Genomic DNA, 14557 nt, shown 5'->3' with positions numbered 1-14557 from the left:
TTGACTGTGTGTCTCCTTCTGGGATGGTGCCACCAGAAGAGGAATGTAACAGCTGGAGAAGCATATTTGCATGTATTTACACCAGCACGCATGGCACACCTTCACTCGCAGTTGGTGCATTGAACTAAATTCACTTGTTTCATGCATGGGTGAAAAAACAAACCTTGTAGAACTGAGCCAGAGAATCAGTTTATTCAACAGATAAAATGTAGTAAACGATTCGGCCAGTGGTTTGGTTTGATTAGGGTTTTTAGAAGGGTTTTTTACTTCACAGTATAGTGCCATAGGTGGGCGTTGTGCAATCCTACTCTGACAACACCCACCCACAAAGACCTCATATCTGCAGTCATATATGAAGCTTGGAGAGCCTGCGTTGCCAAGGCCTATGGGGCAAACCTTTGAAGTGTCAAGACTTGGGGTTCCAACAACGACGGTTGAACTAAGAGGCAGCAGCGAGCTGCTGTACACCGCCCGGGCCTTGTGTAATGCATGGTTGCGCCCATTCACTGCTGCCTTTTGAGGATCATGGAGGCAAGAACCTGTCAACCTTTGCAAGTGCTACAACCCACACTGCTAGCCGCAGCCTGAATCTGACAGCTCGTCATGAGGAAAGCCCATCATTCAAACTGGCAGGATGGACAAACGGCTGGAGCACTTAGCACTGTACATAAACAGGGAGACCAGCACATAGCAGGCCATATATGAAATGCCCCACCCATCTGAACATAACCTCTTGAATAAGTTCATGCCGAGGACAAGACCTGTGAAGGCGGGCCAGCTCAACCGCTGCTGTGAAGCAAAGATCTTGTGCTCTCTACTGGCTTTGTCTTGTGCCATACTTCGATCATGTGAGGTGCAGGTGCAGACCTAAAACGACGGGCATCCACTCGGGTAACTTTCCAAAACAGCTTCAGGAGGGTCCAAGAGGCCCACAAGCACAAATTGTCAACTTCCTTTAACGCTGACTCCCCATGTTGTGACAACTTTCTCCAGAGTACCATGACAGGAGAATCAAGACATCAACTGTGATAAAAGTGCAGACAGAAGAACATTTAAGCTGTGGAACTGGGACAACAGGTTTGAGTCTCGGCGACAGCTCAACATCCTGTGATTCTGGGCAAATTACCTCATCTCCTCATGCCTTTAAACAATGCATGTGTATTTGTGCACTATAATTGGCGCTCAATTAGAGCGCTCCAATACCTTTTGGATTGAGTTTGCGCTATACTTAAAAAATACTTCTGAAAAGTGCACTAAGAGTTAAAAACAAAGCCTTAACATAAGGAAAGACCAATTGGTACCCATTTACTGGCTGATTTGTGCTAAGTCAAACCAGAAAAACTGGATAAATCATTGCTTTCCCGCTTCAACTTTGTGATTAGGCAAATATTTTATTTCACCGAAACTTTTTCCACTATCGCCTGTGAAGGCGCTTTCAAATATGTGAGTTAAGACTACCAGTGGTATAAAACTATCACTTTTAATAATTACTTTTCAGTGCAGTGCTATAACATGCCCTATTAATGTCAAAGCTTCCATACGTTAAAGAAATGCCCTTTTTAAAATTTTAGTAGACCTAATTATAATTAAGTGATGTTTGTTGTATGTTTTACATAGCAAATATTTTCAGGGCTCAGCTCGTATACTGGCGCCAAGATCCTAGCCAGGCCCTTGGCTGTGTTCTGGCTCAGCTCTCCCTTTAATTTGGTAGGCTCGCCCGACTCTATTTTTTTGGTATTTCACCTTCAAGCACTGCATGTAAAATAATGCACACCTTAAATGAAAAATAATTGCATGCTTAACTAATCGGTGAGAGATGCACTATTTTACATTGTGAAACCTCTGTTGGTTAATGCAATCATTATAGATATCTGTGTGTGTAACCAGAGAGTCAGAGAATTCAATTTTGGTTGGTGCAGTGGGGAATAGTGACTTATGTATTTTAGTGTTACGAGGTCCCATTCTGTGGCAGAAAGCACCTGGAATATATACATCATTATTTTAAACCTGCATTGTAGACCGTATAAGGTAAGTTGCCACAAAGTGCACAAAAAGATTTAGGTTTAAGATTTTAAAAAAAGTGCTTCCAAACTACAGGTCGGAGAAATGTGCAGACTGTACCTAGTGCAAACAATTTTATAACTGTCCATTAAAAGCACGCACATTACAGCCCGTCAGGTCACTTTACAATACCTCCAAAATGAATGCTCTTCAAGTGACTCCATTAATTAAATCCAGTACTGGGTCCATCACAGCCTTTACATTTGCAGATTAACCAAATGATCACATTTGCATTTCTTTCAGGCAGCAGACACCCTGGCTGGAAGGCCTGTCTCTATCCTGCCCTTGGCTCCACAGCACAGGAGACTCTCTCCCCTCCACTACAACTGAGGATTCTCAAATATCGGTATTAACAGTCCCAGAACGGTCGACTTTTTACATAAAGTGGAAGACCTGTGATTATCAAATTAAAATAGTTTGGTCAGGTCGTGCCCCTCAGATCCTTCCCACTTCAACCTCTGCCAGTCCGGCTTAAATGGCAGGAGCCCCATGAATGACAGGGGAAGCAGAGGATCTTTTGCGTCCTTGAGCATAGACTGTCACTTTTTCTTCCCACGGATTATTGCCCAGAGCGAAATAAGGAGCACAAAATCACCAAACCATATCAGGCGCTCAGCATTTTACAGAATAAACATGCACTTTAAGAGCATTCCTTCAAACTCCGACCCGCGATTTTACATAGGCCATTTTACATTTCAAATGGTTGCTTAAAAACGTTATGCATTTAATAAATGAATATGCAGCAGACTTTTCAATTCTGATTAACACAAGGAGTATATTTCATCTACTTCCTGGTAAGAAGGAAAGGCCTAAAAGTTCATCCGGACCTTAACTTAGCAAATTAGCGGGAGAAGGAAGAGAAGTTTACGATGTAAACTTGGCATACAAATATACACTATACCAGGATGAGTGTAATCGAAACAAGGGTTCTCTAATGTCATAACCACCATTGCAAGGATGCCCAAGTAACTTATGTGGTTCTGCATCGTAGGATCCTCACTGATGATCATAAACATAGAACATTCCCACCCAATGAAAACTACCAATACAAAATCCTACTCCTGAAGCCTCCGTGGTAGTAGGGGTAGGACGGTTTGCCAGTGAAAGCAAATTTGCATCAGAAAGTTCAATGAGATTTTCTGGTTCTCTTTGAAGTGCTCCAGATCAGGTGCTCCTGCTAAACCAAAGTAAGTCAATGTTTACCCAAGGATCATAGCAGTGTACTCTTCAAAGGAAAAGCTATGGTCTTTCCAGCAGAAATGTCTCTCTCTTCAAATCATTTGTCAACCTACATCTGTTCTCATTCAGTGGCTTCCTGCATATTTGTAATGCCTCATGCAGGGCTTAACAAGGGATCTTTAGAGGAATCAGTGGAGCCAACGATCATGGAACTGAAAATGCAAGCTGAATCGAATAGCCACAGCTCCAAGGTCACTCACATGGTGGTGATTGAGAAAGAACATGGTGAAAGGAATATCTTTTCTCCATCGTAACATAGTGGAACGAGAGCTCACCTGAGTCACTGTACGATCAAAGAGTGAAATACTTCCACATCAGTATGCTGTACTGAGGATGGTCCATCCCACCCACAAGACATTCCTTCAGTCAGTAATATAGTAATATAGGGGACAATAAGACTTCCATGTCTTATCTCAACAATCAGGGAGGAACTCAGACCAGGACCCTCTCAAAAGAGGCTTAAACAATCGGGCATTGGCTTCTGGCCAGATTATCTCCCAGTTGTGGAGACTATGATAGCATGTAGCTTAAGCAGATCACTGGCAGAAATTCATAAATGATTCCACAATTATAAAGTGCTTTCCAATCTTCTTGATCATTTTGGATGCCATGGGAAGAACACAGCTCGATTACAGGATGGGCCCTTTTTTAAAAAAAATTCACAGCTTTTTATTTTCTTAACCCTTTAATGACTCCTCTTTTGGAGGTCATTTTCAAGCTTACGTAATCCAGAATGTACTGGCATGTCCGTGCAGATGGTGACATACCGAACATGTTCTCCTGTTTTTAGACCTGTCAGCCTTAGGGTGGTCTTACTCCAAACCTTTTTCTGCCCCATCCCCCTCATGTTTTGCTGAATTCGTTTTTGTTGGCTTTAGGACTATATGCAAGTTACCACTGCTACAAGTGCCAAAATGCTTGTGCTCATTCCCTAAAACATGCTATAATTGGTTTACTCCTGAACAGCACATTTAATTTACATATAAGTTCCTAGTAAATTGACATCTGATGGAAGTTGGTACAACTAACTGCTCACCCCTAAGGGATGTGAATGGGTCAGGGTAATGGACTATCTTATCCCAAAAAACAACGTGATGTTTAATCATAGAGAAGGTGACCGTAAATGTGATTACATTTTACAAACCAAAAAGAATCATGGTTACATTTTGGAAGAAGCATGATTAGAGTACATAAGTCCATGTCCCTCTTCCAGTTACTCAATTGCGGCATTGTCAGCTCTCCAGAGTCGTGCTATGTTTGGCCACCATCAACCCCAGTGTAAACCAGAGGCAGTCTATACAGGTAAGATCAGTTTCACCACAAACGTTGAGGAGGCACTACATGGAAAATGGAAACACATATAAATGCTGTAGTTTAAATTTCTTTAATGTACAAATAATGTGAATTCAAAATAATTTGTTTTATTGTTTCTCTAGGGGACAGAATGCCTGAACTTTCCATATAACGTTGTGTATGTATGTTGCACACTTTTTTCCAGCACCACAAAGGGAATCGGCCAAAGTTGCGATCCTTTACGTCTTTAAAAACTAGCATATTAAAAGACCAAGGAAGCCAAAATTCTACTTTTTCTATGATTCCAAGATTTCTGCAAGGCGAGGAAGAAATGCTGGAGTTGCGATTGGCAGAACTGCAGGTATTTACCTACTTTCTTGTCTTATGAGTCTGTAACATGATGGTAGTAGTAGACTATATTATTTACTTGCTGTCTTAGTGCAAAATGCCTTTACCTTATGTTTAATGGCAGCTTACTAGCTCTATGAACCAAAGTACTATTTTTCCTTGCATGTGGAGGTTTGCATAGGTTTCAAAGATTGTTGAGATAGATTAAGGTGTCTTAAGGAATCTTAGTAAGAGACTTTGAAATAGCCCATTGAGTCTGGAGACCCCCATCCTCTAAAACATGCAGTCTTCAGGATTAACATAACAGGTCTTCAAAACTGCCATTTAAGGAACCAGTTGTATATGATCTTTAAGTAAGTTATGTAACCGCTACAACAAAATGGTGGACTTTTTAAATGCGACTAAACTTCATTTTGGACATCCTGTAGACATTTTGGAGAGGTCTGTACAAATCTGAAATCTACTACCTCCTAAATGTAGCCAAAGCTAGTTCATTCCACTTTCAATTAGACTTGAATATTTGTGTTGAATTACATTCCATTTCACAATTACTGAGTCTTCATCCAGGTAATGATGGTGACTGTAGATAGTTTTACTGCAATAGTATTGTGTTTTGCATCATTTATAATGGTATTCTTTCAAGAGCATAGGTATGCTTCTAATTTCTATTAAAACAATTGCATAAATGTTGTCATATTAAAATGAAACCTTCTGTCATGGCGGGGCTATGAAGGTTCCTCTGGCACGTTCGGTCTCGTCACCGCGGCGGTAACATGGAAAAGAAAACAAGACAGAAGCATTAGACAAAGGGAAGAGACAAAAACACACCAATATAGAAAGAGGACAGGGAAGACAATGATGTGTTAGGAAAGCAAAATATAATGGGCACAGGAATCAACCGTGCATGGTGTCTTCAAAAAAGCAGGACACAAATCAGGAGGTGTGTCCCTGGAGCCAAGGAGGAAGTAGGCAAAGTGCCTTGCTGGGAGGAAGAAGACCCCACTTTAGACACTAGCCACAACACAGAGGGGGACCAAGCCCAAAGTGAAGAATAGAGATTGGAGGCCTCAGAACCTGCACGCTAAACCTATATGAGGAGGGCAGGTCAGAAGCCTACTCCCAACCCTCCCCACCACCCCCCTCAAATCCCAGTCCCACTAAAGCCCGGGGAGCTTCATGGCTGCTTAGGTGGGTCTCTGGCTATGGAAGGGATACCTTCTTTCCTAATCTTCCATCAATTTCCTCCATTCCATTTTTTACCCCATCGTCCCTCAGTTGCCTATTAAGGGCTCTAGAAAAAGGGATATGGGTGCAAAGACAAAGGGGAACCGACGAGTTAAACCAGAAAAGGAGAGATTGGGAGGCACAACAAAAGAGGCATTATCGTGCACAGTGAACCTAACCATACCACTAAGCATTACTGAGGAGCCTGATTTGGTAACTCGTGACAATCACCCATACACTTCATATATTATTATATAGTACAAACACTGAAAAAAACAAAGGTTAAAGTGACGCTATAGTTAGGTCAAAATATCAGTTAAAAGTTCAAATATAGGTGGTTTGGGGGTAAATGGCTGCACTTGTGATCCGTATCACTCCTATTGTTGACCTGAAGTGACTCAATGACTCACTACTGTATTGAAATTGACTTGCTCGGCTGATTGTCTATATACGTGTAACCCAAGAATTACCCTGTGCCTTAATGTTGTTGGCCACTTTGTAGCATTTGAAAAAAACAATGAAGTTGTTTATCAAAAAAAAGTTCAAACATAATTTTTTAAACTAACAAAACCACTGACATTCACCAGGTATAATTATCTTAAGTAGCTATAACTCGTGCCATAAAGCAACTATAACTTGGCCCCTGCCATGCAAAGGGTTGTTATGAATGATGTCATTTCAGATGTTATCAATGATGATCTAGAGCATGTCATGAGTGACGTAATATGTGAGGTAATTAGCAGGTCATGGGGAGGGTGTTATAGTTACTGCCCCACTGGTATCACTAACTTGTCCTCTTTAATTAATATTAAAAAAAATATTCAATACAGGGGGGTCAAGTCCTGTAATGGCTACTGCAACATTTCTTTTCATATTGAGGATACCCAATCAGAATGGTCACTCTGGAAAAAAAAAACCCTCAGCCAATCATAGGGCTCAGCTATTTGAATTATAGCTCAACGGTCCAGATATACAAATATTTTTAACCTTAATTTCTCAAAAACGACTGAACTGAATTTCATCAAATCACACAAAAGGCCAAAGAGCTACCTTTCTGCCAAATGTAGTTTAATTCTGCTACGCTGTTTGGGCTGTAGCACTGTTCAAAAATCCCTATGGAAATTTCATGGGGAAAAGTTAAACCTCTCTGAAGAGCTATAATGATAGCGAAACACATGTTAGGGGTTATTTTTATTCATTCCAGGTTGGCTTGGATGGTATTTTACCAATCCAGAGCTGTAATACTGTGCCTGGAGTGGTAAAAGGCTTTTGTTATTGCACTTTGCTGTAGAAATGGCATAAGACTTTGTCCCTTTCTATCATGGTGTGGATGGCACTGGGTAATCCTATCCTTAACAACATGCATATGGGGTGAGCAAATTCAGTGTCGCTGGTGTTGTACATTGCTCTTTACAGGAGCTGCTCTCCACCTAAATTTGGGAACTACCCAAAGTTTTGTGCTTTTTTGCATAATTTATGCGGCATTCAATGCCTGAAAGGGTACTGTTTTGATAGATATATATTGCAATCCTCCACGATCTCGGCGAAAAGAGTAACGGACACCCAGGGATATATTGGCAAGATGTTTTATTTCTCCTCACTTCGATGACGCGTTTCGAGCAACAAGTGCCCTTGTTCACACATGCATATACGCTCCAAATTCCGACATAAATGTCGAATCAAAGCCAGGCACTCCAGGGTGCAAAAAAGAAAAGATTTATTCCACACAGACACACTGACGTGTTTCGGTCAGAACCTTTCTCAAAGTGCAAACCACGCCATCTTTGTTTTTTGACATTTAAATAATACACAACATAATAGACATAGGAAAAATTCATGTACCTCTTGCAACATATAATATTATTACATATATACTCCAAATAACACCAATAAATTACAATTATGCAAAACAGCAGAATGAATTACTGTTTCATCACCATTAAAGTGCATTACAAACCAAAGGGACCTACTGGTTTCTTCTATCAGATTCCAAATACATTAATTTTCATGATTTTGGTTGATAATATATATAGATTTTTATCATTCCTAGAACTATAGAACATGAATAATAAATCAATTAAAGGAAGAAAGAAGCACTGGGCCCATGAGTGGTGTGGGTGACTCAAAAGGGGGGAAAGAGGAGAAGCAGTAAAAAACTATAAACGCCTACTCCTGGCAAGTGCCAGCAACATTGGGATGATAATGGGCCAGTGCCCATATTACACATTCCCCTGAAAACCCTAATATCCCAAAATATAGGACTCCTCAATGGTATAACGATGTAAGAACATAACTCTCTGAAATCAGTAGTGGACTAGGGTTGCCCTCTTAACAAAGATTTAGGGATGCATGGGAAGAGGATGCCTGAATAGTTGATGTGTACCATGTATCAGATATCAGGTTAGTGTGTAACCTACCCTACATGTACTTGCATTTCCTCATCCTTATTGAGCCCAGCCGGTGTCTTAGTATGAAAATCTAGGATGTATCTAGATTTAAAGCGCCTAAGTTCCCCTATCCTGTTACCTTCCCTCAATTCGCAGGAATTCAGTCAATTAAAAAAATACCTAAATTTGGACACGTCACCATCATGTTCCGAAAAGTGGTGTTTCACAGGGTAGGTGAAATCTGCCTTCCTGATGGCTCTCTGATGTTCCAGGATCCGTTTGTGCACCGGGAAGATCGTGCTCCCATAGCATGGGCATTGTAGCACATATACACAATGATCAGTGCCACAATTAAAAAAGGTGTTCATTTTCCTTCTCTTCCCACCTGAGGATGAAAATTCCAAAGTGTTGGAAATAAATCTACATGCCTTGCAATGGCCACATTTGAAAAATCCTTTAGTTCTATTGAGACATGTATCCTTTGTCGAGGCCTTCGTATAATAGCTTCTGGTTAGAGTGTCCCCCAGGGTTTTACCCTTTCTGTAAGTGATAGAGGGTTTCTCGGGTAAGTCTCGACCTATAGTAAGGTCTTTCCTTACAATTTACCAATGCTGGCCTATTACTTGTTTAACCCAATATGATGTTTAGTCATAAGTCATGATCAATCTCATGCCATTCTGTTGTTTTTTTAATTTTATCATTGGGTTAAAGAAGTTGTTCTCTCGATAGGGGTTCTGCTTTTTTGGCGGCTATATTCAATATTCTGGATCCGTAACCTCTTGCCTGAAATCTCGTCCTCATCAATCTAGTGTGTGTCTGTAACGCATCCACCTTGTTGCAGATTCTTTTTACTCTGTGTCTTACCATAAGGGATGCTCTCTATTAGACTTCTAGGATGTTGGCTAGAGTGATGTAAAGTACTATAGGACCTCACAGATAACTGTGGTTGGTCTCGTTTAGACAGCTATGATGGGCAAGTTAGTTTAGGTCCTCTCGCAACTGAGAAGTAATACTTGTACACCATTGGTGGTGCTACTGAAGATCTCTCTGGGCGAAGACCCTGACTATTTTTTGTTGTTGAAAATTTGAGTTTGTCTCGCAAGCCGCAGATTGGCCACTTGAGAAATGGGGGATTTACTTTGGCCCCTTGTTGGTAGGTGATATCCCATCAGCCTACCAGTCTGCTAGCCCAAGAGGAAACACCCCATACCTATACATTAAAAAGACCATTTTACAGCAACTATGTAGGAAGCTGTCTCTGTATATACTATACCAAAATGAGGTATAGAGTCCAGTGGAACCACAAATGTAGGCAAAGGTAAAAGTAGATAGCACCCTACTCTCTATTTGTGGTAGAGTGGGCGAGCAGTAAGGCTTTATAAGAGAGTAGTGTTAAGCATTTGTTGTACACACTCAATCAGCAAATGATTGTACACACTCAAAGACTGAACTTCAGACCAATTGGTTTTGTGTAAAAATATTCTTTTAGTTATTTCATTTCCAAAAAACGAAGCAAGCCTGGCACAGGTAAGTGATTTATACTTTGCAGTAATAATACAGTTTGAATTGCAGTTGTATATTTACTTTGGTTTGATTATAGTGGAATTACTGGTAATGCAATACTTTGAAATATTGTACATATACTTCGTATTGGCTTCTCAATAGGATGTCAAGTAGATTACTTTACAGATTACTTTCCTTACACAGTGTAGTATACCTTGATACTGCACAGGGATAATTCCTGTAAACAGGTAAGTAAAATCGTTTTGGTTATTTGGTTACAGTTTTAGAGACTTTTATATATTTTCCAACTCCACACTCAACTCTGAAAGAGGATTGGCAATATGCTGACCGTAAACCAAAAGTTTTTAGGGCCTTGAAGACTATGTGTCAGACACATGGGCTAGTGGACGGTTGGCAGACCTTAAAACCCAATGACCAAGGATATACTTTTTTTTCCAACCCCCATCTTACGCATGTAAGAATTGATTATATACTTATCTCTAATTCACTGAAATCGAAATGCCAATTGTAGAAGCTACCATGTGTCCCATCGGATCACAATCCACTAATTTGCACCTTACAAACAAGTATGGGGAACCTAGCACCAAGGTCCTGGACCTTCGAGAAATCCCTGCTATTGGATGACAAGTATTGTGCACATATGAGAGAATGGATCCCAAACTTTTTAGCAGATAATCTGGGGAGTTCGTCAATTGAGGTTGTCTGGGATACCCTTAAAGCAGGAGTTCGTGGGGAAACACTGAAATTCTCTTTAAATGCCAATAAACGGGCTAGGGAATCTATGAAGCTACTTCAGGAGAACTTAAGGCTGGCCGAAGAAGAATCGGTTAGGGTGACAACAGGAAATAGGGGGGGCAGATGATCTGGCAGGAATACAAAGTCAAGTTGCCATTGCTAAGGCGACAATTACCAACACCTTTACTGATAAAGCTGTTAAAAAGGACCTATATATGGCAGGGGTAGGGTGGGACCCACTAGATATCGAAAGGTATTTAGATAAGGTAGACCATGAAAAATTTGACGATGTAGACCAGGCAATCTTGGAGGATACACCGGATACGGAAGAGGATTTAACAATAATCAAAAGCTTGGCAAAAGGGGAGGCAACAGGAATGGACTGCATCCCATCTGAATTTTATGTCACCTTTTTGGATCAAATTAGTTGCGTTTTTACAGATCTTATTATAAATATTTTTAAGGGTGGTCAGCCTCCAAGATCTTGGTCTAGGGCTAAGATAGTTATTATTCCCAAAATAAAACAAGCCAAACAAGCCTCCTGATCAAGTAGGCTCATACCGACCAATTACTCTTATTAATGCCGACTCAAAGATCTATTAAAAAATACTGGCCAATAGAATTGCACCCATTATTCATAAAGTAGTAGTCAAGAGACAACACGGTTTTGTCCCAGGGAGATCCACTATTAATCATATCCAGAGAGTGATCACATTGTTCGACTGTATGGAGGTTGCTGGAGACCCTATGGCATTGGCTCTTTTAGACACCGAGAAGGCATTCGATAGGGTCTCCTGGCAATATCTGTGGGCTGCCATGGCTAGGGTTGGAATTATCGATGTGTATATCAAGGCAGTACAAAAAATGTATATAAAACCCTTGGCAGCAGTAATGGTGAATGGGATCTTAACTAAAGAATTTGCAATATCATGCGGAACACGACAGGGGTGCCCATGTTCACCACTTTTATTCGCCATATACATCGATCCCTTTATCCGAAGAATAGAGGGAAATAGGTTTAATTTCCCTATCTGGTCACAAGATTATCCCACCAAATCCCTAGCTTATGCAGACGATATAGCTGTGGTAACCGCCAATCCTAATATGGCCATGATAGCCATTGAAACTGAGGCTGACAACTTTGGAGTAGTTTCCGGATATGCACTAAATCAAGGGAAAACACAGATAGTGTTGAACAACAATGCTAATATGAATTGCACCCGTGTCATTGAAAAAGCTACATATTTGGGAGTGTGTATGTCATCTAAACTTGATGATATGGTTACTTTAAATTTGAAACCTATGATGGATAAAATGCAGTTAGATCTCCACCATCTAGATAATCGACATCTTTCTATCATTGGCAGAGTTAATGTTGTGAAGATGGTGTTTTTTCCCAAAATGTTATACTTATTTAGAGCAATTTGTCTAAAATTTGCAGCACAATGGTTCAAGTCAATAGAGCGTATGTTTTCTAGCTTTATTTGGGCTTACTCGGAACCTCGGCGGGCCTATAAATTTCTCACCCTCTCTAAAGATAGGGGAGGCTTAGCGCTCCCAAACTTAAAAGTATATTATTGGGCCTTCGTGCTATTATATAGCAGTGAGTTAATACAGAACATGGAGGGGGCGGAGGGACCCAGGGACAACACTCCATCTATCTTCCAACTGGTCCTAGGCAGCAAGAGTAGAGGATACTTATGGTGTCACCTACATGATAGCTACAACAAAAAAGTCAGGTATAAAACACTTTTTTTAGTGGGTTTAAAGTTCTGAAAACGGTAAGAAGAATCCTGGTTATTGGATGAATATCATTTTATACGCCCTTAAATAATAACCCAATCCTTCGGGACATTTTTCTGTCTAGTGATGTTATATTACTAGGGGCGGCAGACCCCAGCAATGCAATGGTCGGGCATGAATTTATTTTTATTGCTATGGCAGTCCTAAGAATATGTATTGCCTCAGCTTGGCTGGATCCGGTGGCCCCTTCCTTCCAGCAGTGGCTAGCCAGACTGTTAGCAATATCCAATATTGAAATAGCCATATATAAACGGAAGGGTAGGAGACAGCGCAGTAAAGGAGTGAAGATCTGGTCCCCCCTTTTAGACTGGTGTCAGTCCCAAGATAACCTATAATCTAAGGAAGAATATTTCTGAGTCCGAATAATATTTTGCTCAACAGGATATTCTTTTTAATAATGAAATATGTAACAGTTATGAAAATTGCAATAATTGCACTCTGTAATAAGTTGACAGATGAGGTTATAATGTATAACAAATCAAGGATCTGTATGTATTCCTGTCTGACGGGGAGGGTGGGGGGCGGACATGGGAGGGGATTTTGTTTGTGGAAAGATTGAATAAAGATATAAAAAAAAAAGGAAAAAAAGGAAACACACTGCAGGCTCGGAGACAAAGGTCTTTTGGGAGCGACCACCACTTGGAGAGTTAAGTTGGGATGCTGGGGGTTGGCTAGACACGGTCGGTTGGGCCACTTAAGGCCGTGGGGCGTCGGGTACAGGGGTGTCTTTTAGGGTCTAACCAGCTCCTGGTCGCCGTTGGGGGAGACCTTCCGGTCTGAGGCGGCAGGCGTCTGCGGAGGCTTGAGGCAGGTCAGGGATCACTAGATCTCGGGTCTTGATCGCTGGGGAGACCTCCTCGTGGTGTTGGGCCACTCGAACGTTGGGCCACTCGAATTTGGGCCGTGGGAGACGGGTGCAGAGTGGTGCAGACTCGTGGATTTTGCTGGAGCTGGAGTCTGTGGGTGAACAAATCCGGTGTTCACGGGAGACAGTCTTTTCCTTGGAAGGCAGGGCAGATCCTCGGGGTTCTTGAGGTTGCTGGCTGCAGGTTCAAGGTGTGGACAGGCCGGTGGGGCTGGGGCCAAGTCAGTGGCGTCCTTCTCTTCTTAGCTTCGGCACGGTCTTTCTTCTTTTCTTCTTGGATCGTTGCTTGTCTGAGGAGACAAGGTTCAGGGGTGCCCCTAAATACTAGGTTTAGGGGTGTTACAGGTAAGTAAAGGTTGGGACCAATGGGTCCCTTCTTTGGGGTGGGTACACCCCCCATTATGCCACCCTCCAGTTGGAGGGGGGCATATGCCTCTCTCTGGTCGGCTGGCTCCCCGCAAGACGGCGGAGACTGAGAGTTGTGCTTCACCTCGCCTCTCCCACCTGAGGGGTGGGGTTGGCAAAGGTGGTCACACCTCTCTTTCTCACTCGGTTTTCCAGCCGATTCTCCTTCCCAAAGTGGGGGGTCAGAACCGGTGGGGGCTAGTTCTTGGAAGCAGCAATAGGCTTGGGGAAGCTCACAAAGGGGTAGGAGTCTTGGCACCTCGTCCCAGGATGTGCATTGCTTCAGATCCCCGAGAGCAGCAAGCTCTTGACCCAGGGGTCCAGAAACATGTCTGGTGGTGGCAGCTGAAAGCAGCCACTCATCCTGGACACTAGTGGTAGGTCGTTTTTCAGGAGGCATCTCTAAGATGCCCTCTGTGTGCATTTCTCATTAAATCCCACACTGGCATCAGTGTGGGTTTAATGTGCTGAGACGTTTGATACCAAACTTCTCAGTTTTAAGTAAAGCCATTATGGTACTGTGGAGTTTGTAATGACAAACTCCCAGCACCATATACTCTTAATGGCAATACTGCACTTACAATGTTTAAGAATTGGCTTAGCCGCTGTAGGGGTAAAGGGCTCATGCACCTGTACCCTCATCACTGGAATAGTGCACCCAGCTAGTGGGGTG

At 41.9% G+C, this 14557-nt stretch overlaps 1 protein-coding gene across 3 annotated transcripts in view; it reads left to right on the top strand.

Moving 5' to 3' along the window:
* Positions 1-14557, top strand: part of CPLANE1 (ciliogenesis and planar polarity effector complex subunit 1) — a 2680747-nt gene that overhangs the window by 276705 nt on the left and 2389485 nt on the right. For all 3 annotated transcript variants that reach the window (XM_085631095.1, XM_085631092.1, XM_085631094.1), the window contains exon 11: positions 4799-4954. In XM_085631095.1, coding sequence (XP_085487221.1) covers positions 4799-4954 — 156 coding nt within the window. The remainder of the gene's footprint in view (positions 1-4798; positions 4955-14557) is intronic.

Source organism: Triturus cristatus, chromosome 2_1 (assembly GCF_964204655.1).
Source record: "Triturus cristatus chromosome 2_1, aTriCri1.1, whole genome shotgun sequence".
NCBI classification, from domain to species: Eukaryota; Metazoa; Chordata; class Amphibia; order Caudata; family Salamandridae; genus Triturus; species Triturus cristatus.
The sequence above is the reverse complement of the archived record's forward strand: the minus strand, read 5'-3'. Positions and strand labels throughout refer to the sequence as shown.